The sequence below is a fragment of the Strigops habroptila genome, chromosome 1, assembly GCF_004027225.2.
Source record: "Strigops habroptila isolate Jane chromosome 1, bStrHab1.2.pri, whole genome shotgun sequence".
Lineage (NCBI taxonomy): Eukaryota > Metazoa > Chordata > Aves > Psittaciformes > Psittacidae > Strigops > Strigops habroptila.
The window spans coordinates 27,424,354-27,447,960 of record NC_044277.2 but is presented as its reverse complement, the minus strand read 5'-3'; the positions used below and the strand labels follow the sequence as shown (position 1 = coordinate 27,447,960).

General features: G+C 39.8%; 1 protein-coding gene across 3 annotated transcripts; it reads left to right on the top strand.

Moving 5' to 3' along the window:
- Nucleotides 1-390: 390 nt before the first annotated feature.
- On the top strand, nucleotides 391-20,862 carry LOC115617244 (carbonic anhydrase 13-like). 3 transcript variants are annotated; one of them, XM_030507535.1, is made up of 8 exons: nucleotides 6,403-6,486; nucleotides 6,848-7,640; nucleotides 8,180-8,244; nucleotides 10,286-10,404; nucleotides 13,655-13,750; nucleotides 14,841-14,903; nucleotides 16,211-16,366; nucleotides 18,655-20,862. In XM_030507535.1, coding segments are annotated over exons 3-8 (549 nt in total). In that variant the 5' UTR covers nucleotides 6,403-6,486; nucleotides 6,848-7,640; nucleotides 8,180-8,243; the 3' UTR covers nucleotides 18,769-20,862. The 3 variants fall into 3 exon arrangements, with proteins under 3 accessions (XP_030363386.1, XP_030363395.1, XP_030363404.1); XM_030507526.1 differs by lacking the exons at nucleotides 6,848-7,640; nucleotides 8,180-8,244 and adding an exon at nucleotides 391-511 and having other exon boundaries at nucleotides 6,289-6,486; XM_030507544.1 differs by lacking the exon at nucleotides 6,848-7,640 and having other exon boundaries at nucleotides 6,469-6,486.
- Nucleotides 20,863-23,607: the final 2,745 nt, after the last annotated feature.

The window sequence follows — 23,607 nt, the reverse complement described above, 5'->3', positions numbered from 1 at the left end:
CAAAACGTGAACCTTCCTACGGCCAGTTCCAAAGGGAATTGCCTTCGCTGCCCTCGGGGTAAGGCGGGAGGGGAGCACAGGGGCCGCCGGGCAGCTGTGCGCACTTTGCTTTACTCTTGGGGGTGGGGGGTAACCCCAGGAACAGAGACTTATTTCCCCGTCTCTCCCCACCGCACAACTCGTGGCAGTGGCGGAGGGGCAGCACCTCTGCTCTGCTGGAGCGATCCCCCGTAGCCCGCCTCGACGGCACGGCGCTGCGCTGAGGGGCGGCGGGGGGCCTGGGGCGACAGCCGGTGCGGAGGAGCCGGGGGGCCGGGGCCGGGACAGGCGGGCGCGGAGCGCTGCAGGCTCCTTATCGGCCCTGCATCGGGGCGTCGCCGCCCGTCGCCTTCAAAGCGGGCGGCGGTGACGGGGCGGCCGCATCTCCCGCCCCAGCCCGTCCTGGCTCGTCCCAGCCCGCGGCAGCCGACGAGCAGAGCCATGCTGCACTGGGGATACGACGAGCACAACGGTAGGGCAGCGGCGGGGGGCGGCGGGTGGTGCGCGGGGGTTACTGCAGCGCTTCCTGCGGTGCCGTCGGGGCGGCCGGTGCGGCAGCGGGCAGCGGGCAGCGGGTCCGCTCCAGGGCACCTCCCGAGTCCGCGAGAGCGCTAAATGGGCTGAAATGAAATGCTGCCAGGGCTTCGCAGCGTGAGACCGGGCAGGCTTTTGTCTCGGAGTGATGCAAGGCGGGCTGCTGCGAGGGGCGTCGGGGCGGGCAGCGTCGCCCGCGGGAGTCGGGTTTGGGGCTGGCTCTGTCTCATCCGCTGCAGAGATTTCGTTTGCTCCCGGAGTTATCAGTTGCCTGTACATACCGAGTATTTATTAGACAGTCACATTGGTGGGACCTGCTGTATTATCGGCATTGCCTCTCTGATTCCGGGTACCATCTGCTTCTGTTACACGGTGGGAAACACTGCGGACTAGGATTAGTCATTTGAATGTATAGCTATGCATCTAAGAGGAGATGCTTTTGGATTTTAGTTGTTTCATGGTTTCCTTAATCTTGTTGGTCTTTGAAGTCCCAAGTTGTGCTCATCAGCAGGCTTAAAGACTTTGCTCTGTTTTGCATTGTAAGTCATGCAAACGCTGCTCCGGTGTGCAGACCGGCTCACAAGTCATGCGAGTAGAAATGAAAGTGCTTTTGTAAATTGGAGACTCAGCTCTGATAAAATGAATGGAATAACTTACACTGCCTGTTATAATACACAGACGAATAAACCACCATGGTACTAAGAGGAGAAAGCTATATATTTGCATATACTAATGCCAATAGGAGTATGCTTTGTGTATATTATTACTTAGAGTTTGGAATACTGTCTGTACTACCTTTCCTTCCTGCTCCTTTTGTTGCATCTTTTCTGGATGGATGTACTTTTCCTGAAAAACTGGGTGGTGGTGGATCACAGCGATGTCGCAATGATTAGGTGTGTTATCTGCTTTTGTGCACTGTACTCTACCCCTCCCGTGAAGACGTAAATGGGTCTTGTTTTTCACATTTGTTTCTCCATATGTTTTCCAAGAGTGCTGTAAACTTCACCTGCACTGTCCAGATAAGAAGCCCATTTTCCCTCCCTTATCCTACCCCTGCTCCTTCGCTATTCTCAACTTCTAGGAAGGGGAGGGCACAAAAATTTCTATCAGGGTAGCCCTGGACCTTGCTTGAGGCCCCATTTGTTCTATAAAACTCTGTTTACTGGTTGATAACATGTTTGGCTCTCTCCCCTTTCTTGGAGCCCCCAGCAGCTGTGGGGTGGGTAGTTCCTCATTGGTCCATTCCCTTCCTACCACCTCTCACCTCTCAGAGAGGCATGAATAGCCAACACTTAACTGCTCTTCCCCAGGATCAGTTTTATTTCTCAGCTTTTTCTCTTTTTATGCATTTATTTTATTGCTTTTGCTTGTTTCTTGTTTGGCTGAGTAGCAGATGCAGGACATTGCTCTGATTCCTGAAAAATTTTACTGCCCTGCATGGCCCTGAAAATAATTTCCCTGAAACAAAGATTACCTTTTGCAACTAATGAGTCAGAAACAAAGTGAAATTACTTATATGTGGTGCCATCAGATACTAAAGTTGACTTCCTGAAGAGTTAGAAAGACATCTGCATTCACTCCAAGTTGTGCATTTGCACTGATAAAAGCGCTGCTGTTTTTAAAATGGGGGAAAACTCGTTTGCCCCTTAGCAATAATAACTGCAACATAAATCATTATGTGCATAAACTGTCAAATATTACGGTATATGTGCATAAACTGTCAAATATTATGGTATATATGCATATACGGTATACCTATGTATAAGGATATGGGCTGACTGTTATACACAGAATGAAGTGCTGTGGTGGGTTGAGGATGGCTGGACACAAGGTGCCCATCAAAGCTGCTCTATCACTCCCCCTCCTCAGCCGAACATGGGAGAGGAAATATAATGAAAAGCTCATGGGTCAAGATAAGTACAGGGAGAGATCACTCACCAGTTACCATCATGGGCAAAACAGAGTCAACTTGGAGAAAAAGTGATTTAATATATTACCTATCAAATCAGAGTAAGGTAATGAGAAATAAAACCAAATCTTAGAACGCCTTCCCTCCACCTCTCCCTTCTTCCTGGGCTGAACTTGACTCTCAATTTTCTCTAAAATTTCTCTAAATTTGGAGCTGGCTGGCATTGCTGCGTCGGACATTGCTGCATTCTGGCACCTTCTCACAGCCCCCCTGCTACCAAAACCTGGCCACATAAACCTAGTAAAAGTTCTCCCCTTCTTTGGGGCACATATTTCTGTATAACCTTTGCTTTTGCTTTCTTGCCACTGTCCTTACCTCACAGGTTTGATGGTGCTTATGTATGGAGGCATAACATTGAGGTCTTGAAATACGTCTTTTATGAAGCATCGTGCATGCTTTTCTTTGCTGTCCAAGGTTCCTGTTAAAAGGGGAATGTTATTGCCTCTTCACAGAAACAGTCTGTTTAGTTAACTGGGGAATTGCCATAGTTAAAAGACAAATCAAGAATCAATTGCCTTCAGTTTAATATTTGTTTAATAAAATGTATGTAAAGTACTTAGATGTATTATGTTTTACTGCAAAATGTCTCTGGATCTAGTTATTACTATATCACTGAGAGGTTTTATAAATAAAAAGGGATATGAATTCATAGAACTGTTCGGGTTGGAAACGACCTTTAAAATCATTGAGGCCAACTGTAATTCCTTATTCTATTTTTTCTCCCTGAGAATAATTACATGGTACTAATGTCTGCTTTTAAAACAGCACTCAATTTTTACCCATTATGAATTTCCAATTGTTTTTATTTGATCTAATCATATTGTAACCTAATATGCAACTAAATTACTTGCAAACCTAACTTTGTAAGTTTAAACATTTTGTATATGATAATGTCAGCAATGCATTCCTGTTAGGAATAAATGAGGATATGATCCTGCCACAGTCAGACCATGCCAAACTAATGAACTTTCTGCATATAATAGCAAATTGTCCGAAAAAAGAATCCACTTTTTCACCTGTAGGTGCTCTATTATGCAAGTATAGAGAGAGGCTCACTGCAACTGAATCATATCCTGCGATGTCTCTGCTAGGCTTGTTTCAAGTTAGTCTATCCTTTTGATGAAACTCATCATCTTTAACTCCAGCTGGATAAAAAAGCACTGCTGTTAAATGCTATAGTGAGTTCTATTTCCTGACAAATTCATTATGAGATCTCTTTCATTAACTGAGTGTGTGCAGTGCTTGTGGGAATCATAACTAGTGATCATCTTATCTAAAAGTGACCAAAGTGACCAGGGTGTGCATTGCATTTGGTTAATTCTGTGTCCAAAATAAAGGCATGCAGTCCTCAGTGCAGATGGTTTGGTTTTTTTGTCCTAAATGTTGGTTACAATGGCTTTGGTTATTAAGAGCTACAAGGTGATGTCTAGCCACAGAACACTTTCCCATCAACAGGAAGGGATTTCCTAAGTTCAAAGATTGGTATATTTAATCAGGTTCCTTCAGTAAATTACATAATGAAGAGAGCTGAATCAGTGAGTTACTTTCCTGGGTATGTCTTAAAGCACACATCTAGAAAATTAAAGTGTGCTTTATGTTGAAATGGAGGCATGTAACTCAGGTCCAAACTCAGAAGACATTTTCACCCTGGATTTCCCATTGGCTTAAACTTGATTGTATGATATGCAAAACATGATTTGGTCATCCAAGCTAAGGACAAGTACAAAAGCAGGTACAACATCTTTTTAGAACTGAAGTTTATTGTCGAATAATTAATGACAGAATCACAGCTTTGGGTCGTCTTTTTGGCACATTCGTATTATTTCTGCATGCAAATCTGAAACAGGAAAACCTGAAACATTAAAATTAAGTAGCAGTAAGGTTTTTCTAAGCATCCCAGATAGCAGTAGTTAAGTATAAATGATGGAGTGGTGCTGATTGTGAATAAAATTGCGCATTGCATCTCTAACTACGGGGTACTAGGATCTAAACACAATTAAAATTATATCATATGCTAAACTGTATGTAATTAAAATATTGAACAGCTTTGATGACCATTGTGAAGTGAGAAGAATTAAGTTTAAATAGCTTTATATTTCAAACCAGTAGGATTTTTATCTTCTGCCTTAGAAGCGGCTTCCTTAATGATTTTAGTTAATGAAGGCATTAACAAAAGGACTTTTTAACAAAGTTAAGACAGAAAGCCTTTGCCTTTGTTCTACCTGAGGTTTAAGTCTTAGGCTGGTCTTTACAAGCTTCTTCCCTTTTCCATTTTTCAGTGCTGCTTGGAGGAGAATCAGTCTCTGCCCAGGTGGCTGTGCAAGCTGTTTCCCCACAGTGCCGTGGGGCACTTCCCTCCCTGATTTACTGCCCGGGTGCTTGTGTTATTTTAGCACCTGTGAGTTTCTGAGCTATGTTCACTTCTATTGAAGTCAAGGAGAGAAAGCTATCTATCAGCTTTTGATGTTAGGCTATTAATCACAGTATCACACGTTTTAATCCCTTTTTTTCATCATGTTTATTTAAGTGCTGAGCCATCCAGAAAGACCCAAAACAGACATCAGTTACCTTCAGTGCAGGGAGTTATGAGGATTTCCAGTGATGCAGATTTTAGAAGATCAGCTTCTGATGCTTGAATTTAAGTGTTTATTATATCCAGTCTTTCTTGGTTGATTTATTATGCTGCTTACCCATGACAAGCCTGGAGGAAAAACAAGTGCTATGCTCGTTATAATACTGAAAGATCATCAGTCCTTCAGACTTTCCACTTTTCCCTTACCTTACTCTACCCTCTTTCCTCTTTCATTGTTTGCTATCTTTACTTTATAGAACATGTTTCACAAGCAACTCATTGTTCCTATTTTTCTTCTATGGCCTCTTTCTGCATTGTTTATTATTCAAATATGATTCAACAATGGCACATATACTCTTATCGAGAACTCTCTGACGTTTAGTAGATAAGAACAGACACCTCACACATCTCATCAATGAAGCTTTTGTTAGTATTTTAGAGTGACATTTGCCATTTTTCTTATATCCATATTGTTGATTTACAGAGACAAAGCTTTTCAGCTGACTTGTGGCTTAGCTTGCATGGAGAGAGGACAGGTAACTCAGAGTTGATGGGTTGGGAGGAGGTGACTGTGTGGTGATGCTTAGATTACAGGCACAGCCATCAGGCTCCAGGAGAGTCCATGCACCAGCTGGCCTTTTTATCTTTTCCAACATCTGCCCATCGCAGTCAGCATAGACAACAGAAGATGTGTTCTCAGGTCTTTTGCATCCAATGACTAAGGTATAAAAAACCCTTAATGCAGGGATTTTGGATAAGTAAGAGGTAATCCTTAAAGACATCATGAAACATGATACTAGGCAAAAATGACATGTCAAAAATTTATTAGGGCACAGTGCGTATTGGATACAGGATGCTTGATCTGAATGAGCATTTGTTATATATGTCTTGTGCATAGTTGAGTCTTAACTGTGAATAATTAACTATATACCTACCGCATGTGGCCTTGTTCAAAGGCCAAATGTAGTTAGATATGCCATGTAAGGTAAAGGGGTCCTGAGAGCTGCTGTTGCAATGTGGTGCAGCAAAAATAGCTGAATATTTTGATCTGTGTTTTTCTGATGTATCCTTTTTGGCTGTAAGAGATGCAAACAAGAACAATTCAAACTGAGTTTTCTTTCATATGAAGAAAGGCACTGCCATCAATTTAGACTTCTCCTTGAATGCATTGCAGGGCCTGCCCACTGGAAGGAGGTTTTTCCTGTTGCCAATGGAGACCGTCAGTCACCCATCGACATCAAAACTGAGGAAACCAAGTATGATCCCTCTCTCCGTCCTCTAAATCCCAATTATGATCCAGCTTCTGCTAAAATCATCCTTAACAATGGGCACTCCACCAGTGTCGAGTTTGATGACAGCGTCAACAAATCAGGTTAGTTCCTTTCCTTTTGCACTGTGTCTTCTTCCATTGTTTCCTGAATAGAGCACATACAGCCTGGGCATGTCTTACAGTTGAATATAAACTCCTCATAAACAGTAAGGTGTTGCTGCTCCAGATGAGAGATTCCTTTTTTTTTTCCCTGTCTTTCAGCAAGATACAATGTGGGAACATATTTGGACATGAGTTCGAGGTTGTGTTTTTCGGAAAGTGCTAGGATTCCCTTTTCACAGGGATGGTTTGGTCCACCCCAGCCAGCTAGATAGTGCCAGCCCCCTGTTTGAACAGTGTTGTGTGCAATTTTTCAAATGCTGCTCTCTCTCACTGCAGATGAATCCTTTGTGTCTCATTACAGGTTCATTCCAACCGAATCGCTCATGTCTCTTATCTGACTTTAGCTGCAAGTTTGGTTATATATTTTTTTCCATTTTTACAATCCATACCTGGACTTTTTGTGTCAGGAAAGAGCTAATTAATACAGAACAAATGAAATATATTCCAAGCGATCCCCTCTTTTCTCTGAAAAGTTTTATTGTACCAGTATTTTCTAGGAGTATGCAGCTTCCCTTTCTGCAAGCAATAATTCTTGTTTAGAAGTTCTCTGGTTTAGCATAGTCTTTGAAACCAGTTAGTGCCTTCATCTTTCAAGCCTTCTCTTGGACGGTAAGCAAGCTAGCACACCTCCCCTTGAAACTGTAGGAGTGCAGATTCTTCAAGCAATAAAATCCTCTTGTGGTTGTGTGAGACTTAGCTGAGGATCCAAGCCCATGTGATGCTTTCACAAGGGTCAGTGCCAGAAGAGGACTAATTTGTGATTACCTTGTCCATTAGTCTGAGGACCTATTAGGTTGTAGTGGCAACAGGGAGAGACCTACATGGAGACGCCATCATACTTCGCTTTCCTGGACAGTCTTAGTTTAATTCTTAAATTCCCTGTTGATTTCAGGCAACATTGGATGTTGCCTGAAAGCCATCAGCTGACCATCAGTGATCTGGTCTGACCTCGTGTGTGTCAGATGCCACGGGACTTCCAGAATTAATCTCTGCTTCAAGCCTAGTAGGCGTGGGTGAACTAAAGCACATCTCTTAGAAAAACATACAATCTTGATTTCAAAATTCCCAGCGATGACGAACCTACACAGCCTTTGGTAAGTTGTTCTAATTGTTAATTACCCTCACAATTAAAGCAGTGCAAATCACACTTTATTTCTGGTGTGAGATCAACTCAGCCTTTAAACTACTTTTGGTTTTTTTAATAAAAAGTAATGAATATGAATACACCGAGAACCTCTTCCACCTTCTAACTCCATCTTTGAAGTGACAGGTCTTTAATACAGTATTCCTCTAGGCTTACACTGGTATCAAAGCAGTGGTAATGTGATCCTCTTCTTACCGGTTTCCTCAGGCCATACCTCCATGGATATAGTTCGTGTCATGGCAAAGCACTGACAGATGTTGATCAGATAGTTAGCAAATGTAATCTCTAGTCTCCTTCAGGGGACTCTGTATCTTCTATGTATGGACTAGATTGTTCAATCCACATAAATGGCTTTACCTTTTGACCATTGTCATGCTTTACTTATCAAAGAATTCAAATCCTTCTGTATTCATAAACTGAGTTATTCACTATTTTCCCTAATATTTGTCACTGACAAACTTTATCAGTAATGTTTTTGTTTTCTTTCAGGTCATTGATCAAAAAATACTGAATTTTCTAGGGCCAAAATTTGGCCTCTGGGGCACCCCTGTGAAGTAAGAACTCCTGACATATATTGGTTTAATGAAAAACAAAAATCAAATTAATTGGTACAATTTTTCATGCTAAATACATTAGCATCTTTTAATGCATCATTAACTGGCTTCCATATTTCTTCACCTTGTCCAGCACTGAAACTGGGCTGTCAAGTCTGTAACTGTTTGTATAATTTTTTTTTTATCCTCTTTGGTACCACATTATGTCCATTCTCTGAAATTGGTCTATTGATATCTCAAAGACCTCTTCTTCCAGCCCTTTTCAAACTCTGAGATATTGATATTTGCCTTAAATAGCTTCTGACTAACCTCTTTGTTAATTACTGTTGGAATGGAAGGGTTTTACCATCTCTGTGTGAGGTGGCACAAATACATCAGCAGGCCATTTTCCACCTTTTTCAGCAGTATTTCATTGAATGCTGGTGAATTACTATGGAATTGTTTTCCCTCAACCAATTAGAACACCAATCTTTACACATTTCTGGGATCATTTGCCTCCAAGTTTTCAGTCCTTGAAAGAAGGAATTTGTTTTAGGAGTGCCACTTCCCCATCCCCTTTGTTCACTGGGTTTATAGGCTCTGTAAAAGCGTAGTTCTGAGTTGAAGTTTTAAGGAGGTCAGTTACTTTTCCCTACAGATAAAACAGTGCCAGTTCCTTTTTATTAGCCAAGCTACTTGTGTTAGCAGAGACACAACAAAGTTTAGGTTTTTAGAAGAGAGGAAAAATTACTATTGTCCTCCCCATTGCTCTTAATTTAAAAACCATCTGGTTAAAGCTCCCATCCTTTTCCCTTAAGATCTCTATAATGTGTCAGTAAACCCACCCAGAATAATTCCCAAACCCTCAGAGGAGATGTGGAGCCAGGAGAGTGGGGTGATTTTATTTGATTTGCAGTGAATAACGAATCTTTCTGAATGTGATTCACATTCAAGCCTCTGTGCAGAGATGGTTTGGTTCCAACTGTGATTAGCAAAAGACGAGCACTTCCAAAATCAAAACAATGCAAAGCCCACCCATATGCCCGTTAGGTAGAATAGAATAGAATATTTCTGTTGGAAGGGACTTACAACAATCATCTACTCCAACTGCATGACCAATTCAGGGCTGACCATGTTAAAGCATGTTGCTAAGGGCATTGTCCAAATGCCTCTTAAACATTGACAGGCTTGGGGCATCAACTACCTCTTTAGGAAATCTGTTCTAGTGTTTGGTCACCCTCTTGGTAAAGAAAAGCTGCCTAATGTCCCATCTAAACCTCCCCTGGCACAACTGTGAACCGTTCCCATGTGTCCCATCGCTGGATGTCAGGGAAAAGAGATCAGCACCTCCCTCTCTTCTTCTCCTCAGGGAGCTGTAGAGATCAATGAGGTTACTCCTCAGCCTCCTTTTCTCCAAACTAAACAAGCCCAAAGTCCTTAGCTGCTACTCATAGGCCATTCCTTCCAGCCATGGCTAATTAAATGTCTGTAATATTGCAGTTGTACAATGCATATGTAGTGTAGGCTTCATTTTATGCATGTTGATAGACGCTCCTTTTTCTCAGACTTAAATCTGACATAACTGGATCTAGTTGCAAATGAAGGAAAGAGCCTTGAAAATTTTTTACTTTCCTCCAAAATTTCAAAGAGGAGAAGAAATTATGTTCACATATTTTTCTGATCCTCCCCTTTATTCATAAAACCTGTATTTTCAGCTTAATTTCTCAGTGATTCATTTAAATACATTCAAGAGAGGAAACCACTTATAAAATAGACATATTTTTCCATCTACTGAGAAATGTCCAACCCATAGCAAGACAAACCTGGTGACAACAATATTCCCTTTAGTGGGTCATAATCCACTAATCTTCTACACATAAGTGCACTTTTGAAATTCATATCCTGGACAAGTGAGGGCTTTTGTAGTACTTCAAAGAAATGGGAAGCCATCTGAGAAGGAGTAGGGGGCTGTCTGAAGACTGAAGTCTGGTGTGAGGTTAGAGGATGTGGGTAGCAGCTCCCATTCCTGCAATGAAGCCTCTTCCTCTGCTTGGGTTTCCAGTGCTGACCGGGGGACCACTCAGCGGGACCTATAGGCTGCGCCAGATTCACTTCCATTGGGGATCCAACGATGAAGCTGGCTCTGAGCACACAGTGGATGGGATGAAGTATGCGGCAGAGGTAAGGCTTTACATGGCATCATCTATACCTCTAAGTTTGTGACTAGTTTTCTGTTGTAAGAATAATGTTGCCCTTCCTCTTCCTGCTTTTAATTCTCCCGCCATTTTATTGAAAGACAAGTGGTCTTCCTGAAGTGTTGCATGTTTGGTCCTTTCTCAAAGGAGAACATATTTGAAAGCTTTGGAGAGGATTAAAAAAGGAGTACAGAAGACAAGAGCTTGATAAGAGCAAGATTTAATGTTCAAGAGTTATTTTAAACTTTGTCTTTCACTGTCTCTTCCTTGGAGAATCTTTTCAAAGTCATCTTCTGTTACAAACCACAGAATTATTTGACTTGGGGCCTGTGCAGTGTAAAGTTTATGGAAGACTTAGGAGTGTTGCATTTTGTGATGCATTTAGCAATGTGGTGGTTATGACTTTGAGAACCACGCGTTAATATCTGTGGGGTGCCAGCTGCCTGTGGAGGTACTGTGTTTCAGTGGAGGCAGTGTGCCACGGAGAGAAATGACACGGAGAGTTCGCTCCTGCTCTGTCTCTTTTGGTGCACTTGAGTAGGCTACAGTAAAAAGTATTCTGTATCTGATTTCTCTTTGCAAAACATGGAGTGTTTTTATGAGACTGAGATTTTTAACAACACATAGCTTAGACAGTGGAAGAGTTTTCTGGGGTTAAAAAGAAGTAAAAAGTGTAAAAATACGTGATAATGGAAAAATAAATGACAATATTAAAGAAGAAAAAAAATTAAATTTATGCACAGTGGTGTGACCAGATTTTACTGGAAATACTTTAAGAGACAGTGGTCAGAAAAAAAATCAGTTTCTAATGGGGAAAAGTGACATTTGCAGTGTTTAAAGGCTTATGTTTTCCACAGGAACCAGGTGAGATGGAATATAAAGAATTAATAGAGGTGCTTTAAAACCATTAAGTACCAAAACCAAATTTCTAGCTGAGAAAATATATATGTGTTTCCCATCTAAGAAACCAAATGGAAGGAGAAAATATCTGAATTTCTAGCCAGTCTAAAAACCTTTCTGTTACCTGTTGGTTGGGTAACCCTCCACAAGAAGCTCTCTAGATGTCACTTTGGCTTTGGGATAAGAATTAAGATCAAGCCTTCTGAGCACTGTTCACACAAAAGAAAATACCTCAGAAGGAGACATGAAGATGGTTTCAGTGCTCACCTTCATAAGAAAGTTGTGCAAGATTTCAAGAAAAAGTATCGACCAAGTCGAAGGAAGAATTAGTGTACAGGTAAAGAAGACTGCAAGGTTCAGCCCCCTAAGCCTACCAGGAAGCAGAAGGGATCCATGGCTCCATTCTTTGTGACAACGTATGGTCTGATCAAGGTCTCTTCACAAGCTGCAATGACAGAGCGGTGGTAAGATGGGATATATTCCTTAAAAAGAAGTCGCAAGCCATTGAGAATGGGGCTGTACCCAAAAGTGTTTCACAGCTCTGTTTATTTGGGGGTATTGGTTTTTAGGGGGGTTGGTTTGGGGGTTTTTTTTACAAAGCTATGAGGGGGTGGGGCTGGGCTTTATTTAGTTGTGGGAATTTTCCTTTTTGTTATTTGTTGGGGTTTTTTTTCTTTAAATCCACAATAAAAGTAAATTCCGACTGAGAGTATCTGTTTCCTTTTTGTGTATGCAAAAATGTAATTGTTTAAATGTTGCTCAGTGTAGCGTTTTTGAACTTATAATAGTGAGTGGTGCAGGCACTGTGAGCTCCGGGGTACTAATGCATCTGAGAATAGTTTAGTGGACCATGTTCTCTTCCTGGTTTAATTTATCATATTCTTAGAAACCTTCCTTCAAGGATCTCTGAAGCTGCGAGCCAACATGTGTTTCATTGTAAGCATACATATATTATTACTGATTTCAGTGGGATTGCTTACTTGCTGGAAGTAATGTTTCAGCACTTTAGAGCCTAAGTGCTTAACAAACAATACCATTTAAGAGCTCCGTTTTACAGATATGGAAAATTTAAACTCATAGAGGTTGGGCAAAAGCTGAGATTAGAGTAAAAATCTTCACCCTCCTAGATCTCTATTTCAACCACACAGCTATGTTGTTTCCCATAAAAAACCTTTAAAGTAAGTTCTAGCTTTCCTAAATTGCTCTTACTTTGTAGGTCTTGAGATGCTGTGTTCCAAAAGGAAGCCTTTTTTTTTTTTCAAGGGTTCATCCCAGTTTAGGTCACTCAGTGGAGTTGCTTTTCAGCACTCCTAAAGAGTAGAGTTTAAAGTCAGGGAAAGCCAATGCCATGTTCTCCTTCTAAGCCTCTCTTTCTTTATCTAAAACCTATGCATAATAAGATTTACTAATCCACTGAGGATCTGTGAGAGTAATTAATGTTTGTGAAGTACATTGTCATAAGTGCCGTGTGGGTGTTTGTGCTCTCTCCAGTTTGGCAGCTGGACCGTTTCTCAAGGCTGGAACATCCTGGCGCTTCTGGGAACCAGGAGCTCCTACCGTGGAGCGTGGCCAGGATTTAGAAAACCTGGCTTAGCAGGAAGGACTGAGGTGGTACAGGGGTAGACATCATAGGCTTTTTCTCTCCCCACATGGCTAGGTGGTGTCTTTAAGCTGCTTAAGCAACTACCACTTGGGCAGTTCCAGAATAATGCATGTTAGAAATGCAAATGCTCAAACCTGCGATAATCAAGCTTCTTGTAAGTGCCAAACTACTGGTAATCGTGGATGACATTTGGGAAGTATCAAAAAAGAAATTTCAGTGTTCAGCTTAAACTAAACTTGGGAAAAGGGGTCAGTGCAAGTTTAATGTGTGTTCCTCTGGCTTTTTTCTAGCTATTTACGTGGCTGATTAATGTTACTGAAAGCTTGATTAAAAGAAAAAGAGGAGCAAAATAATAATGACATCCTCATGATTTTCAATTACCTTTTAAAATCATCTATACTAAAACTGGATTTAAAAGCTTTAGTTATATAACCATGGGACACCTTGTCTTAGCCTCTCTGCTCAAAATCTGGGGACCCAACAGCAGTTTGCCAGGCACTGTGGCATTCTGATTGCAGCTAAATTTTGAATAATCCCAGCCAGTGGAAATGCTTTTGCCATTTATGCGAACTACATGTTTACCAAATTCATTAAATATTTGTATTTAGAAAACCAAATGGCTCTGAATACAAAAGAGCAAAGTAGAGTATCAAAACCAGTAAAATTGCAGTATTAATTTGTGACTATTTGAGTTCAGCGGGAGTTGATGCTGTCTGTGTCTCTTGCTTTTCAGCTTCATGTGGTCCATTGGAACTCAGAGAAGTATTCCAGTTTTGTTGAGGCAGCTCGTCAGTCAGATGGATTAGCAGTCATGGCAGTATTTCTGAAGGTAAGAAAAGAATGCCTGAGCCCTCCTAATAAATCTACATCATAAGCTCAAAGGGATAACGGTGATGGTTGGTATAATCACTGTTAAAGAGATATTTATTTATTTTATATGGGCATTAAATTATACTGTTTCCTTCATACTCTTTCCTTGCCAATATAGAAAACTGTGCTTCCTTGAAGATTAAAAATATCAGACTAATAGATTTTCAAGACAGTGAGACTCTTCAGTTTGCCTAGTGGAACTTAATTCAGCTGCCCCCATATGGAACTTGACTAACAGGTTTCTTTAAGAGAGCAATGTGTTTTGATTCAAATGCTTCTCTAATGATTTGTTTCTGAGCTGGTAGTTTCTTCTGAAAAACAATAATAAGAAAACCCCAAAACCCAGAAACTCGAGAATTTCCTTATAATTGCCATATACTCCTTGCCTTCTGCACCTGTTCTAAGATGAAATTAAAACTCTTGCAGCAGCTTAATTGACTGCTGTATGAAGAAACAGATGGAGAATTCAAACAATCCATGACAAAGGGTAGGGCTTTGACCAAATCTATGGTCCCTGCCTGGCTGCGACAGCTTCCTGAGCACAGCTAGTGCTTGTGCTGGCCCTGGCACAGTCAGGGCAAAGAACTGCTCCAGTAATTCTGTCTTTCCAGTTTACATTACAATGATTCAAGGACAGTTTCACTGGATTTCTTAGCACATAAATTCTGCTTGGCATACAGAAGAATGATGTTTTCACTATTCTAACAATTTAAATTTCAAATGTAAGCCTGACACATTTAATATCTTGCATATAAAACATTAAACATAAATTACTTTTATTGTCCTGCAGTGTAAAGTTTGTTGTTCTTTTGTAGCTAAAAAAATTACTATGAGTGGCCAGAATAAATACTGTCAGTGAGGGAGTGGATCTTCTGCACAGCCAGTACTGTTTCTAAGGACCAGCTAGTCACAGACTTGTACTCACAAAATCCATCAAATCTCACAGTCATTTATGTAAACCATTTTCATTCTGCATTTGCTTTTTGATTATTTCTTTTTGCTATTTTCCTCTGGAGCTCAAGTATTTCTTCTTTGTCTGGTCTTAACAGATTGGTGAATGCAACCCTCAGCTGAAGAAGATTACTGACCGCTTGGACACCATCAGAATCAAGGTGAACAAATGCTTCTAAGAGAATACTAATATTGGTGGTTGCTTTTGTTGTTTTGGGGTGGTTTTTTTGGTAGCCTGGCTGCTACTGCCTTCACCTTCATGTTCCCTAGTCCTTAATTTCATACGTATCCATATCTAATTCTGATTTGGGACAATATTAGGTGAAGTTGAAAACTAAGCAAAGAATAATTTTTATAAGGTAAGAGATCAGAGGAAAAGGCTAATTCCTCACAGAACCTAGCCTCTGACAAATCTGTCGCTATGACTATTAAGAGGGGAAGAACATAATTTATGGAAAATTATGAAAAAGATGAGGGAAAGGTTTCCTCCACTGTTCTGCTGAGGTACAGGGTGAGAAATAAGCTATTGTTCATGTGAGAGAAATTGGGCAGACTCACAACATTGTGTCTCGTACAGGCATTTCTGGCCTGGTAGCTGCAACAGGAGGAAGAAGTAGTAACCTGTGGGCCTGGACAGAAAGAATGGGATGGGAAGCAGGTGGCAGAAACCTGTGGGATTACTCTGCCAGCCCCATAGAGACCACATTCAAAGTCTAATATCTTCTCACCTCTCCCTTCAACTTCCATCTTATTTGTAACTAAGGGAAGTCTATGCTAACATGACACTTTTGATGGTGTCCTGCTGGCATCAAGAATAGCAGCAGCAAAACTACAGCAGAGGTAAGACCTCATCGGAAGGGCACTGGCTTACCTGCTGTGATTATCGAGGATGCTGCCAGCCTGCCCAACAATGGAGCAAGCTCTACCTCTTTTATGATTTATCTTGGCCTCTTGCTTTTAAATAATATTGCCCTCATTTTTTTCTTCTTTCTTTTATTTTTAAACCTTTTTATAAAAAAGATTTTCTAAATGTTATAGGATCACGGGATGGTTTGGGTTGGAAGGGACCTGAAAGATCATCTAGTTCCAAGCCCCTGCCATGGGCAGGGACATCTCCCACTAGACCAGGTTGCTGAAAGCCCCGTCCAACCTGGCCTTGAACACTGCGAGGGATGGGGCAGCCACAGCTGCTCTGGCAAACCTGTTCCAGTGCCTCACCGCCCTCATAGTAAAGAATTTATCCCTAATATCTAATCTAAATCTACCCTCTTCCAGATTATAACCATTCCCCCTTGTCCTATCCCTACATGCCCTTGTAAAAAGCCCCTCTCTACCTTTCTTGCTGGCCCTTTTCGGTACTGGAAGCTGCTCTAAGGTATCCTGGAGCCTTCTCTTCTCTAGGCTGAACAAGCCCAGCTCTCATATATTTAATCTAGAATCACAATGAGCTATTTTGTTTTCTTTCCAGGGTAAAAGAGCACTATTCACAAACTTCGATCCTAGCTGTCTGCTTCCCAAGTCCCTGGACTACTGGACTTACTTTGGCTCTCTCACTGTTCCTCCTCTTCTTGAGAGTGTCATATGGATTGTTCTGAGAGAGCCCATAAGTGTTTGTTCTGAACAGGTATTTTTTGATTTTTCACTGCTATAGAAATGTTGCTTTTGTAAGACTTGAAATTGTAAATGCCACACAAAAATATATTTTTTCCAGACCTTGGCATTGCACACTTCATCATATTTTCAAAGGACAAAATATGCCTATCAAATTTATCCTAACTTCTTCTTGTCTTTCTTTGTGTAACAGCTATTTATTATCTTTTTTTTCTTTTTTTCCCAAAGAATCTGCATACTCTCAAAATTAATAAAAAATAACCCATAAGGAACTTACGGAAAAAAAGGGGTTTGGTGATGCTCAGAAATCCCAGAATTCCATTATTTGCATATCCTGTTCAAACCTCTTTTCTGTCTTTTTTATTTGGCAGATCAATAGTAAATGTCTTCTTGCATTCCAGATATGTAAAACTTGGTAAAATTACTCGAATAATGAAATGCAAATATCATTATAATAAGTGAGGGTTTATATTAGGCTATCTTGGGAAACGTGTGATAAAAGAATCTACTATTTGAATTACTTAAGAAATGAAGGTTCATGCTATACATTAATGTTGCAACAGTGACACCCAGTGGACTAATCATCTTAGGTATAAAGAGTTTTTCCCATTGGAGACATTGTCAGATTATAGCTTCCAATATTGGGTGTTGGTAAGTACATTACCTGCAATATGTTATTAATATTCTGACCACACTGTAACCCTCAAGATTTTGGTACCACAACTTTTGTCTCATTCATGGTCAATATTACAAACACCTCAGAAAATTCAGTACCCGAGGCCACATACTCAACAGAAATGGTAACTTCAGACTGCACAAAATGTTAAGACAGTTCACTGAATGGGGTGCTTGTTAGTCAGGAGACTAGAATTCTGTTTGTAACTGATTTGAAGTCATGTGTTTGCTCAGTGTGTGCATTTTTGTCATCTCTATGTCTTCCCCACTCCCCTCAATCTGGCTTTGTAAGACTCGTCGCAATGCATATCGATCTGGAATTGAAAATGTGTGTTGATACCAACTTTCAAAAGACAAGCCATTGTTCAGGTTAAAAGGTTCTTATTTGGGCCAATCTATAACTAATATATTCTGAAATATGAAATACTGTATGCAAACACCCATGTGTAACAGGTTCAGAGGACATGGTATCAGAAACAATGTCAAATACAGTGATTCTTTACTAGTCATTTTTCACAGACAGTAGCTATATAAATAAACTTTAATATACTTATTAAAGTATACATATGCTGTATTTTTATAAATATAAGCGTGCATGTAGCTAACAGTGTTTGTTTCTAGTAATGTCCACCATTGTGACTGGTCAGTCATCACCAGCACTGATACTGTTTTGCCATTTAATTTTATTCCTGATGTTTGTATTTGTTCTGGGTTTTAAAGTTTACTACATGTTTTTTGGGCACTTTTCAGGTTGAAAAAAGAAAAAATAAATTTTAAGTTTGTAGAAACTCACAGGGAGCCTGAATTACAAATGTTAGCCTTAGCATGGGGTAAGGTAAGATAGTATTGACTTTTTTTGCTCTTATAACGATTAAGATGCAATGTGCCATACAACTAAATGCTCTAGGATAATGGAATGATTTTTGTGCTGTCCTACCTCTGGTAACCTAGAAGGGAAGTAAGGTGATATATAAAAATTGTAACTATTGGAAATATCAGCAGTTAGACAAAATACTAAATCAGACTCAGCCTTCCTGAGGTTTAGACATGGAGCTCTGATGTGGGTTTCTGCTGAGATCAGCTTATGCAGAGAAGCTTATGCTGAGGTATGAATAACTGCTTGTTCTGTGTCTTCACAAGGGAAAACTTTTGAATCTCTCCTGGTTTGAGCACATGTTTAGTATGTGAAAACTGCTAATTGCAGAAGCTTTCTATAGCACCACACCTACTATTCCAGGTTAAATGTGAATATACTCTTTGAACAAGAAGATGTACACAAATGCATATAAGAAATCTAATTTTTAGCACGAAATATTCTAGAATCTCCAAACTATAAAATCAAACTAAAATATATAAAACCCCCTGGTTGAAATCAGGTTATGGAAAACAAAGTGTGAATACAGGAAGCAAATAATCTTTATGTGCAGTTTCATTCCAACACATGCTTTGGGAGGTTTTCTCAGTAGTGATCATTTTTCATTTGGAAGGACATGCTATAGAAAAATAGAGTTCCATTCTTCCTTGCAGAAGAAAAGGTGACAAATATCTTTAATATTTGCTACATGCTTTTTCATTAGTATAAGCATGAGGATTTTCTGCTGAACCTTACATCTCTTTTGATTGCAGCTAGCCAAGTTCCGCAGCCTCCTGAGCACAGCTGAGGATGAAGTAGCCTGCTGCTTGCTGAGAAACTACCGCCCTCCCCAGCCTTTAAAGGGACGAGAAGTCAGAAGGAATTAAAGGAGTAAAGCCAGAGTAGTCTCCCTCTGAAACCAAAGGCTGAATTAATTTTCATAGTTAATATTATTCTTTGTGATTTTTTTTTTTTTTTGTAAGTTGTTTTAACAAATAGGTGTTGTTTTGTTACTGGTTACCATGCAATCATTTCTAACAGACAAGTATGTCCTGAGTTGTTGCAGGTTCATCAATGTTAACAGGTCTGGCTGTGTTTGAGTGCATTGGTTTGGGAGTATCGAGGTATTAGCATGCACAGAGGGCAGTGCTAGTCATGGGGTTCAGACATGGTGAAGGAGTTGTCCAGAATTTGCCACCAAATTACTGAACAGGATCTCTGATATTAATGGCAGCAAAGGGTGCTGTGGGATTATTATTCTGGTCTCTAACATAACATTTAGCTTCTAAATAAGACTTCACACTGTAATTCTCAAGAAAAAGATATTTCAAAGCTGATATAATATTGTTGACTTCTGCAATACCATGCTTACCTTCCTACAAAAAGCAGTAATGACTTACAGCATTTAAGTAAAACAGATATATACATATGATCCTGTTATTCTGTCTGCTTCATAGCAGTATTGATGTCCTGATTTATTTTTTATTATTTTTATTTAAGCAAATAATAAGGATTTTGTACATTCCAGGATCATGGCGGGTGGATTAGGTATTCCTTAATTCCACCATGCATAGTGATGAAATTGACCTGAAACCTGAAAACTTTAAGGTGGAAGGGCATAGAGGGAATTGTTTGTTCCTAAATCCAGTCTGTTGCATTTGGTGAACAATAAGGGACTGTAACACTATATCCATGTAGCATCAGACTCCTACCACATAAAAACAGGAGGTAGGGGTAGCTGTTGCTCCAGGCTGTTTCCTGCTAGACACGTTGCACGCTGCAGTGTGAAACACATGCTGCATACCTCACGTCTTGCAGTGGAACACAGCACTACTCAGGTATGTAATGTATCCTAGGTACTGGCTAATGTTCTGCTATCATAGCTGAACTTGAGTGAGTTGCACTTACATAGCAAGACCAAAGATAGCAGTTAGACCAAGCCAAAGAAATCAGAATCAAGTCAATATCTAATAAAAGATCAGCCCTCAGCAACAATTGTTGAAATGTCTGTCTTGGATGAATTTACTTGAGCCTGTGTTTCTCTCAGGAGCTTTTGTTATCTGAATATAATTGTTTTGTGCCAAATTGATTTTTATTATTTTTAATGAATTTGCCATAGGATATAGCTTAGTATAGGGTTAGGTTTACCTTCAGACTGTGAGAACTAAATACTGAAAACCAGTGATACCTAAAAGAGGCAGCTACTACCACCAATCTCTGCAGTAACTTGTGACCAACTCATCTTCTGTGACTGCTCTGCATGACCTTGGTTTTTTATAGGTTTTATATGCTGTGCCTTTTACCTCAACAGGTCTTTTGTTCTTAGATGGATAAACATGAGGGAAATCACAATCAGGATTGACTTTATATACCTTCTTGTAACTAAATAAATTAGACATAGAGACATAGATATTTCAGCTTAGTTTAAGATAGGTGGATTTTTCTTGTTTTCCTCTCCCCAGAACATAGCTACTATTGCTGCAAGGCCTCTCAATGTCTGCTGAATGTTTTCTGAAGGAAGAACACAAATAGACCATGGGAGAAATAAAATGCTTTTGGCAGTGGCAGCAGGTACAAAGATTAACCAAAGAGGGAAAGCCTGCAGACACTTTTTGTTCTCTGGCATAGGGAGAAGAATGCAGCCAAAAGACCTCATGTTGGTTCTATATGAATGAGGATGTCTGGAAAATGTACATGGAGAGTGCGGGAGCATGTTGCGTGTTTCCACACTCTTGTTTTGACTTAGTGTTGAATCTGATATGTTTCCCTATCATGTGAGTAGCTGCAGAACATGAATAAAATGTTAACAAATGCACGAAGGTTATAAAGTTTGTTTGCCTCAGGAGAGAAAGCGATAAGGCTACTGCTTCATATCAGAAACAAAAGTTTTACATGTTTTTTACATATTGAAAACAGTGGAGTTAATCCAGTGCTTTGATATTTATAAGGATTTTATCAAAATAAAAAATTGATTGTAAGAATGTGTCTTGTATTTTGTATTGAAGAGATTAAAGTTTTACAGAGAAAGCTGCAGTTTTATAACTAGTGCCTGCAGCTCTTGTTTTGGAAAAAATTGTCACCCCTCATTTGAAGTCTGTCTTTGGGCAGTGTAGTGTTAGGGGGTTTTTTTATGTTCTAAGTAATTTGTCTTTGGCAGTGGTATGACATGAAATCAATTGTACATAAAGTTTCTGATAGTGCTTTTTTGAACTATTGACTATTTTTAGAGAGTTATGCAAATAAGTTCTAGAAGAAGACATCATTTACAGTAATTCAAATTCTAACATGAACATGCTGTGTTTGTGTTAGATTGAGCTAGCATGGTACTGCATCTGTGCTGAAACCTAGTGGTGGCATCTGAAAAAGACTAGAAATTCTGTTTCCTCAAATCCTTTGGGAGCAACTTTCCATATTACCCATCTGCTGGAACTGTAAGGTGAGAGCACAGACCCAGTCTCAGCTCTGAGCATTTGGTTGCCTTCTCAGTCACTAACTTACTCTATGTCCAAACTGTGCTAAGTCTCAACCAGACTACATGACATGCTCTCAGGGAATTAAATCTCCGGTGTGGGCTCTGTGCTGTACTAAGATGACTGTAGAGAAAACAAGACTACAATATGTCGTTACCCCCCAGCTGCAGGTCGCTTTGATCAACTCTTTACCCTCTGCTACGCTTGGAGCCTTTGTACTAAGAAGAATGAAATGCTCAGTGGTGAAAAAACATATAGAGTATTTTCTGAAAATAGTAGCTGTCAGGAATTGTATACAGCTGGATGGTTGGTCACCCATAAACTTACTCTCAGAATTAAATAAACTGCCAAGGGCCTTGGGGTCAGCTCTGCTGTTTTTGGCGCAGAAGGGAAGCAGTATGCTCTGCTGTGTCGACAGCTTTTGCCAGTCATGCTCATGATGTTTTTCATGTTGCAAAGACAGAGTTTAACATCAGCTGAGATTTTTTTTATGTTAAAGAAGAAACCTGGTAAGTAGCTGTCTTTCCTTCTGGAGTACACTGGGCTGAAGATGAGGCAGACAACTGTTTGCTGCCATACACCCACTTGCTACATACTTGTGCTTTGTCTGTCCCTTCAGAGATTTGTCCCTCTGTTGCTTTGGCAAACAGGACTTTGATGGCCTTCCAGACATGAACTGGGACCTAAAGGAATTTGAAGAATCAATTCCAGGAAAACGAAAACAAACACAAGTCTTCCAAATAATCAATTTCAAAATAACTTTACTGAAAAAAAGTGGAATATGTCATATGAATAAAGTAACATAATAGAAAGAAATATGTAATACATTTTTTATAAACTTAATGGAAAGGAAATTAGGGATTTAGATTCTTGCAGCTTTAGGTAGGCAAGGAGCAGATTGGTAGAAATATATCTTGCCTAGCCTTCAGATGGTAAAAGTTGCAAATAATGGAGAGACTTACAGCACCTCTAGGCTGCAGTCTCACCATGAAGGTGCAAATGCCAAAGGAATGCTGCTCTAGACATGGGGGTTTTTTTAGTTTATTAACTATTATAAAAAAGCATCGTGAAAATCTCCAGTGTCATGCTGCTGCTAGATAGACTACATCTAACTCCTGACTTAACTGTTACATTTTGTTCCTGATGCAGTCTGATCTTCCTCTGTAGTTTAAGCTGTGGAGTAAAAAGTTTGTTCAATTTTTTTTTTTAATTAGCATTGCCTGCCTATGCTTATTTTCCTTTGATACTTCTTCCCTGGCATCTCTTTAGGACTTAGGATAAATTATCTTTTAAAGCATCCTACAAAAATAGTGTTATATTTCCACCAGTCTTCTTCACTTACAGATAGCCTGCTTGTTTCATACTAAATCTTCCTATCGTTTGTACAGATCTAGCCTAATAGAGAGTTGATCATTGACTTAATCTCTTAGTGATCTCTTATAGCTTTTATTCATTAAGTACTTTATGAACAGATAGCCTGCTGGGTGTCTGCTGTCCTTGTGAGACAGGAGATAATGCTGAAGTGCTTAAACAAAAATGTTTCTAAATTAGTGTTCTGTTTCGTATTTCTGTCAACCTCTCCATTATTCATGCCAAGTACAGGTTTTCACTGTGATGAACCATTTGCATGTGCAATATGTGTTCGCTTCTCTTGTGCAGTAGAATTTGAGGACAGGGAAGGTGTCTGACAGGAGAGTACTGGATTGTCGTGTGAAAACAAAAATTCTCTGCCCCCGCTTCACAGAACTGATGTGCTGCACAGTCAGTTCCTGTGTCACTTCTGTTTTATCAACTTTCACCCACATACTTGGGTACATAAATTTGAATAATCTGCAGTTGCTCCTGACAGTTTCATTTTTCAGATGTAAATCATACAGGTTTCATGCAACAGATAAATGTATCTTTATGAATATCTGGGGTTTTTTTTCCTGACTCTGATTTGAAAATATTTTGAGTAAAGCATCAGCTGTTTAAACGTCATCAGTTTGCTTCCAGTTCTTCTCTTTTCTACAATTGTAATAACACCAGACAGAAATGTATCCTCATTAAAACAAATTGTTAAAAAAACCCCAGCACTTTGGCATTTTTGAGGAAAAAAAGGAATTCAGTCACCCATGGTGTTTTTCAATTTGTTCTTGATTTGTTTTCCTTTTGCCCTGCTTGAACTCCAGCTTCTTCTGTAGTTTGTGATTTCATGAATAGTTTACTTGGAAATCACTAAGAATTTCAGCATCCAAATTTATATTTCAAAATTGT

Coding starts and splice junctions, on each gene's coding strand:
- LOC115617244 (XM_030507526.1), top strand. CDS start 481: ATGCTGCACTGGGGATACGACGAGCACAACG. Junction 6,487..10,285: donor TGACAGCGTCAACAAATCAG/GTTAGTTCCTTT, acceptor TTGGGTTTCCAG/TGCTGACCGGGGGACCACTC. Junction 14,904..16,210: donor TGGACACCATCAGAATCAAG/GTGAACAAATGC, acceptor TTTTCTTTCCAG/GGTAAAAGAGCACTATTCAC.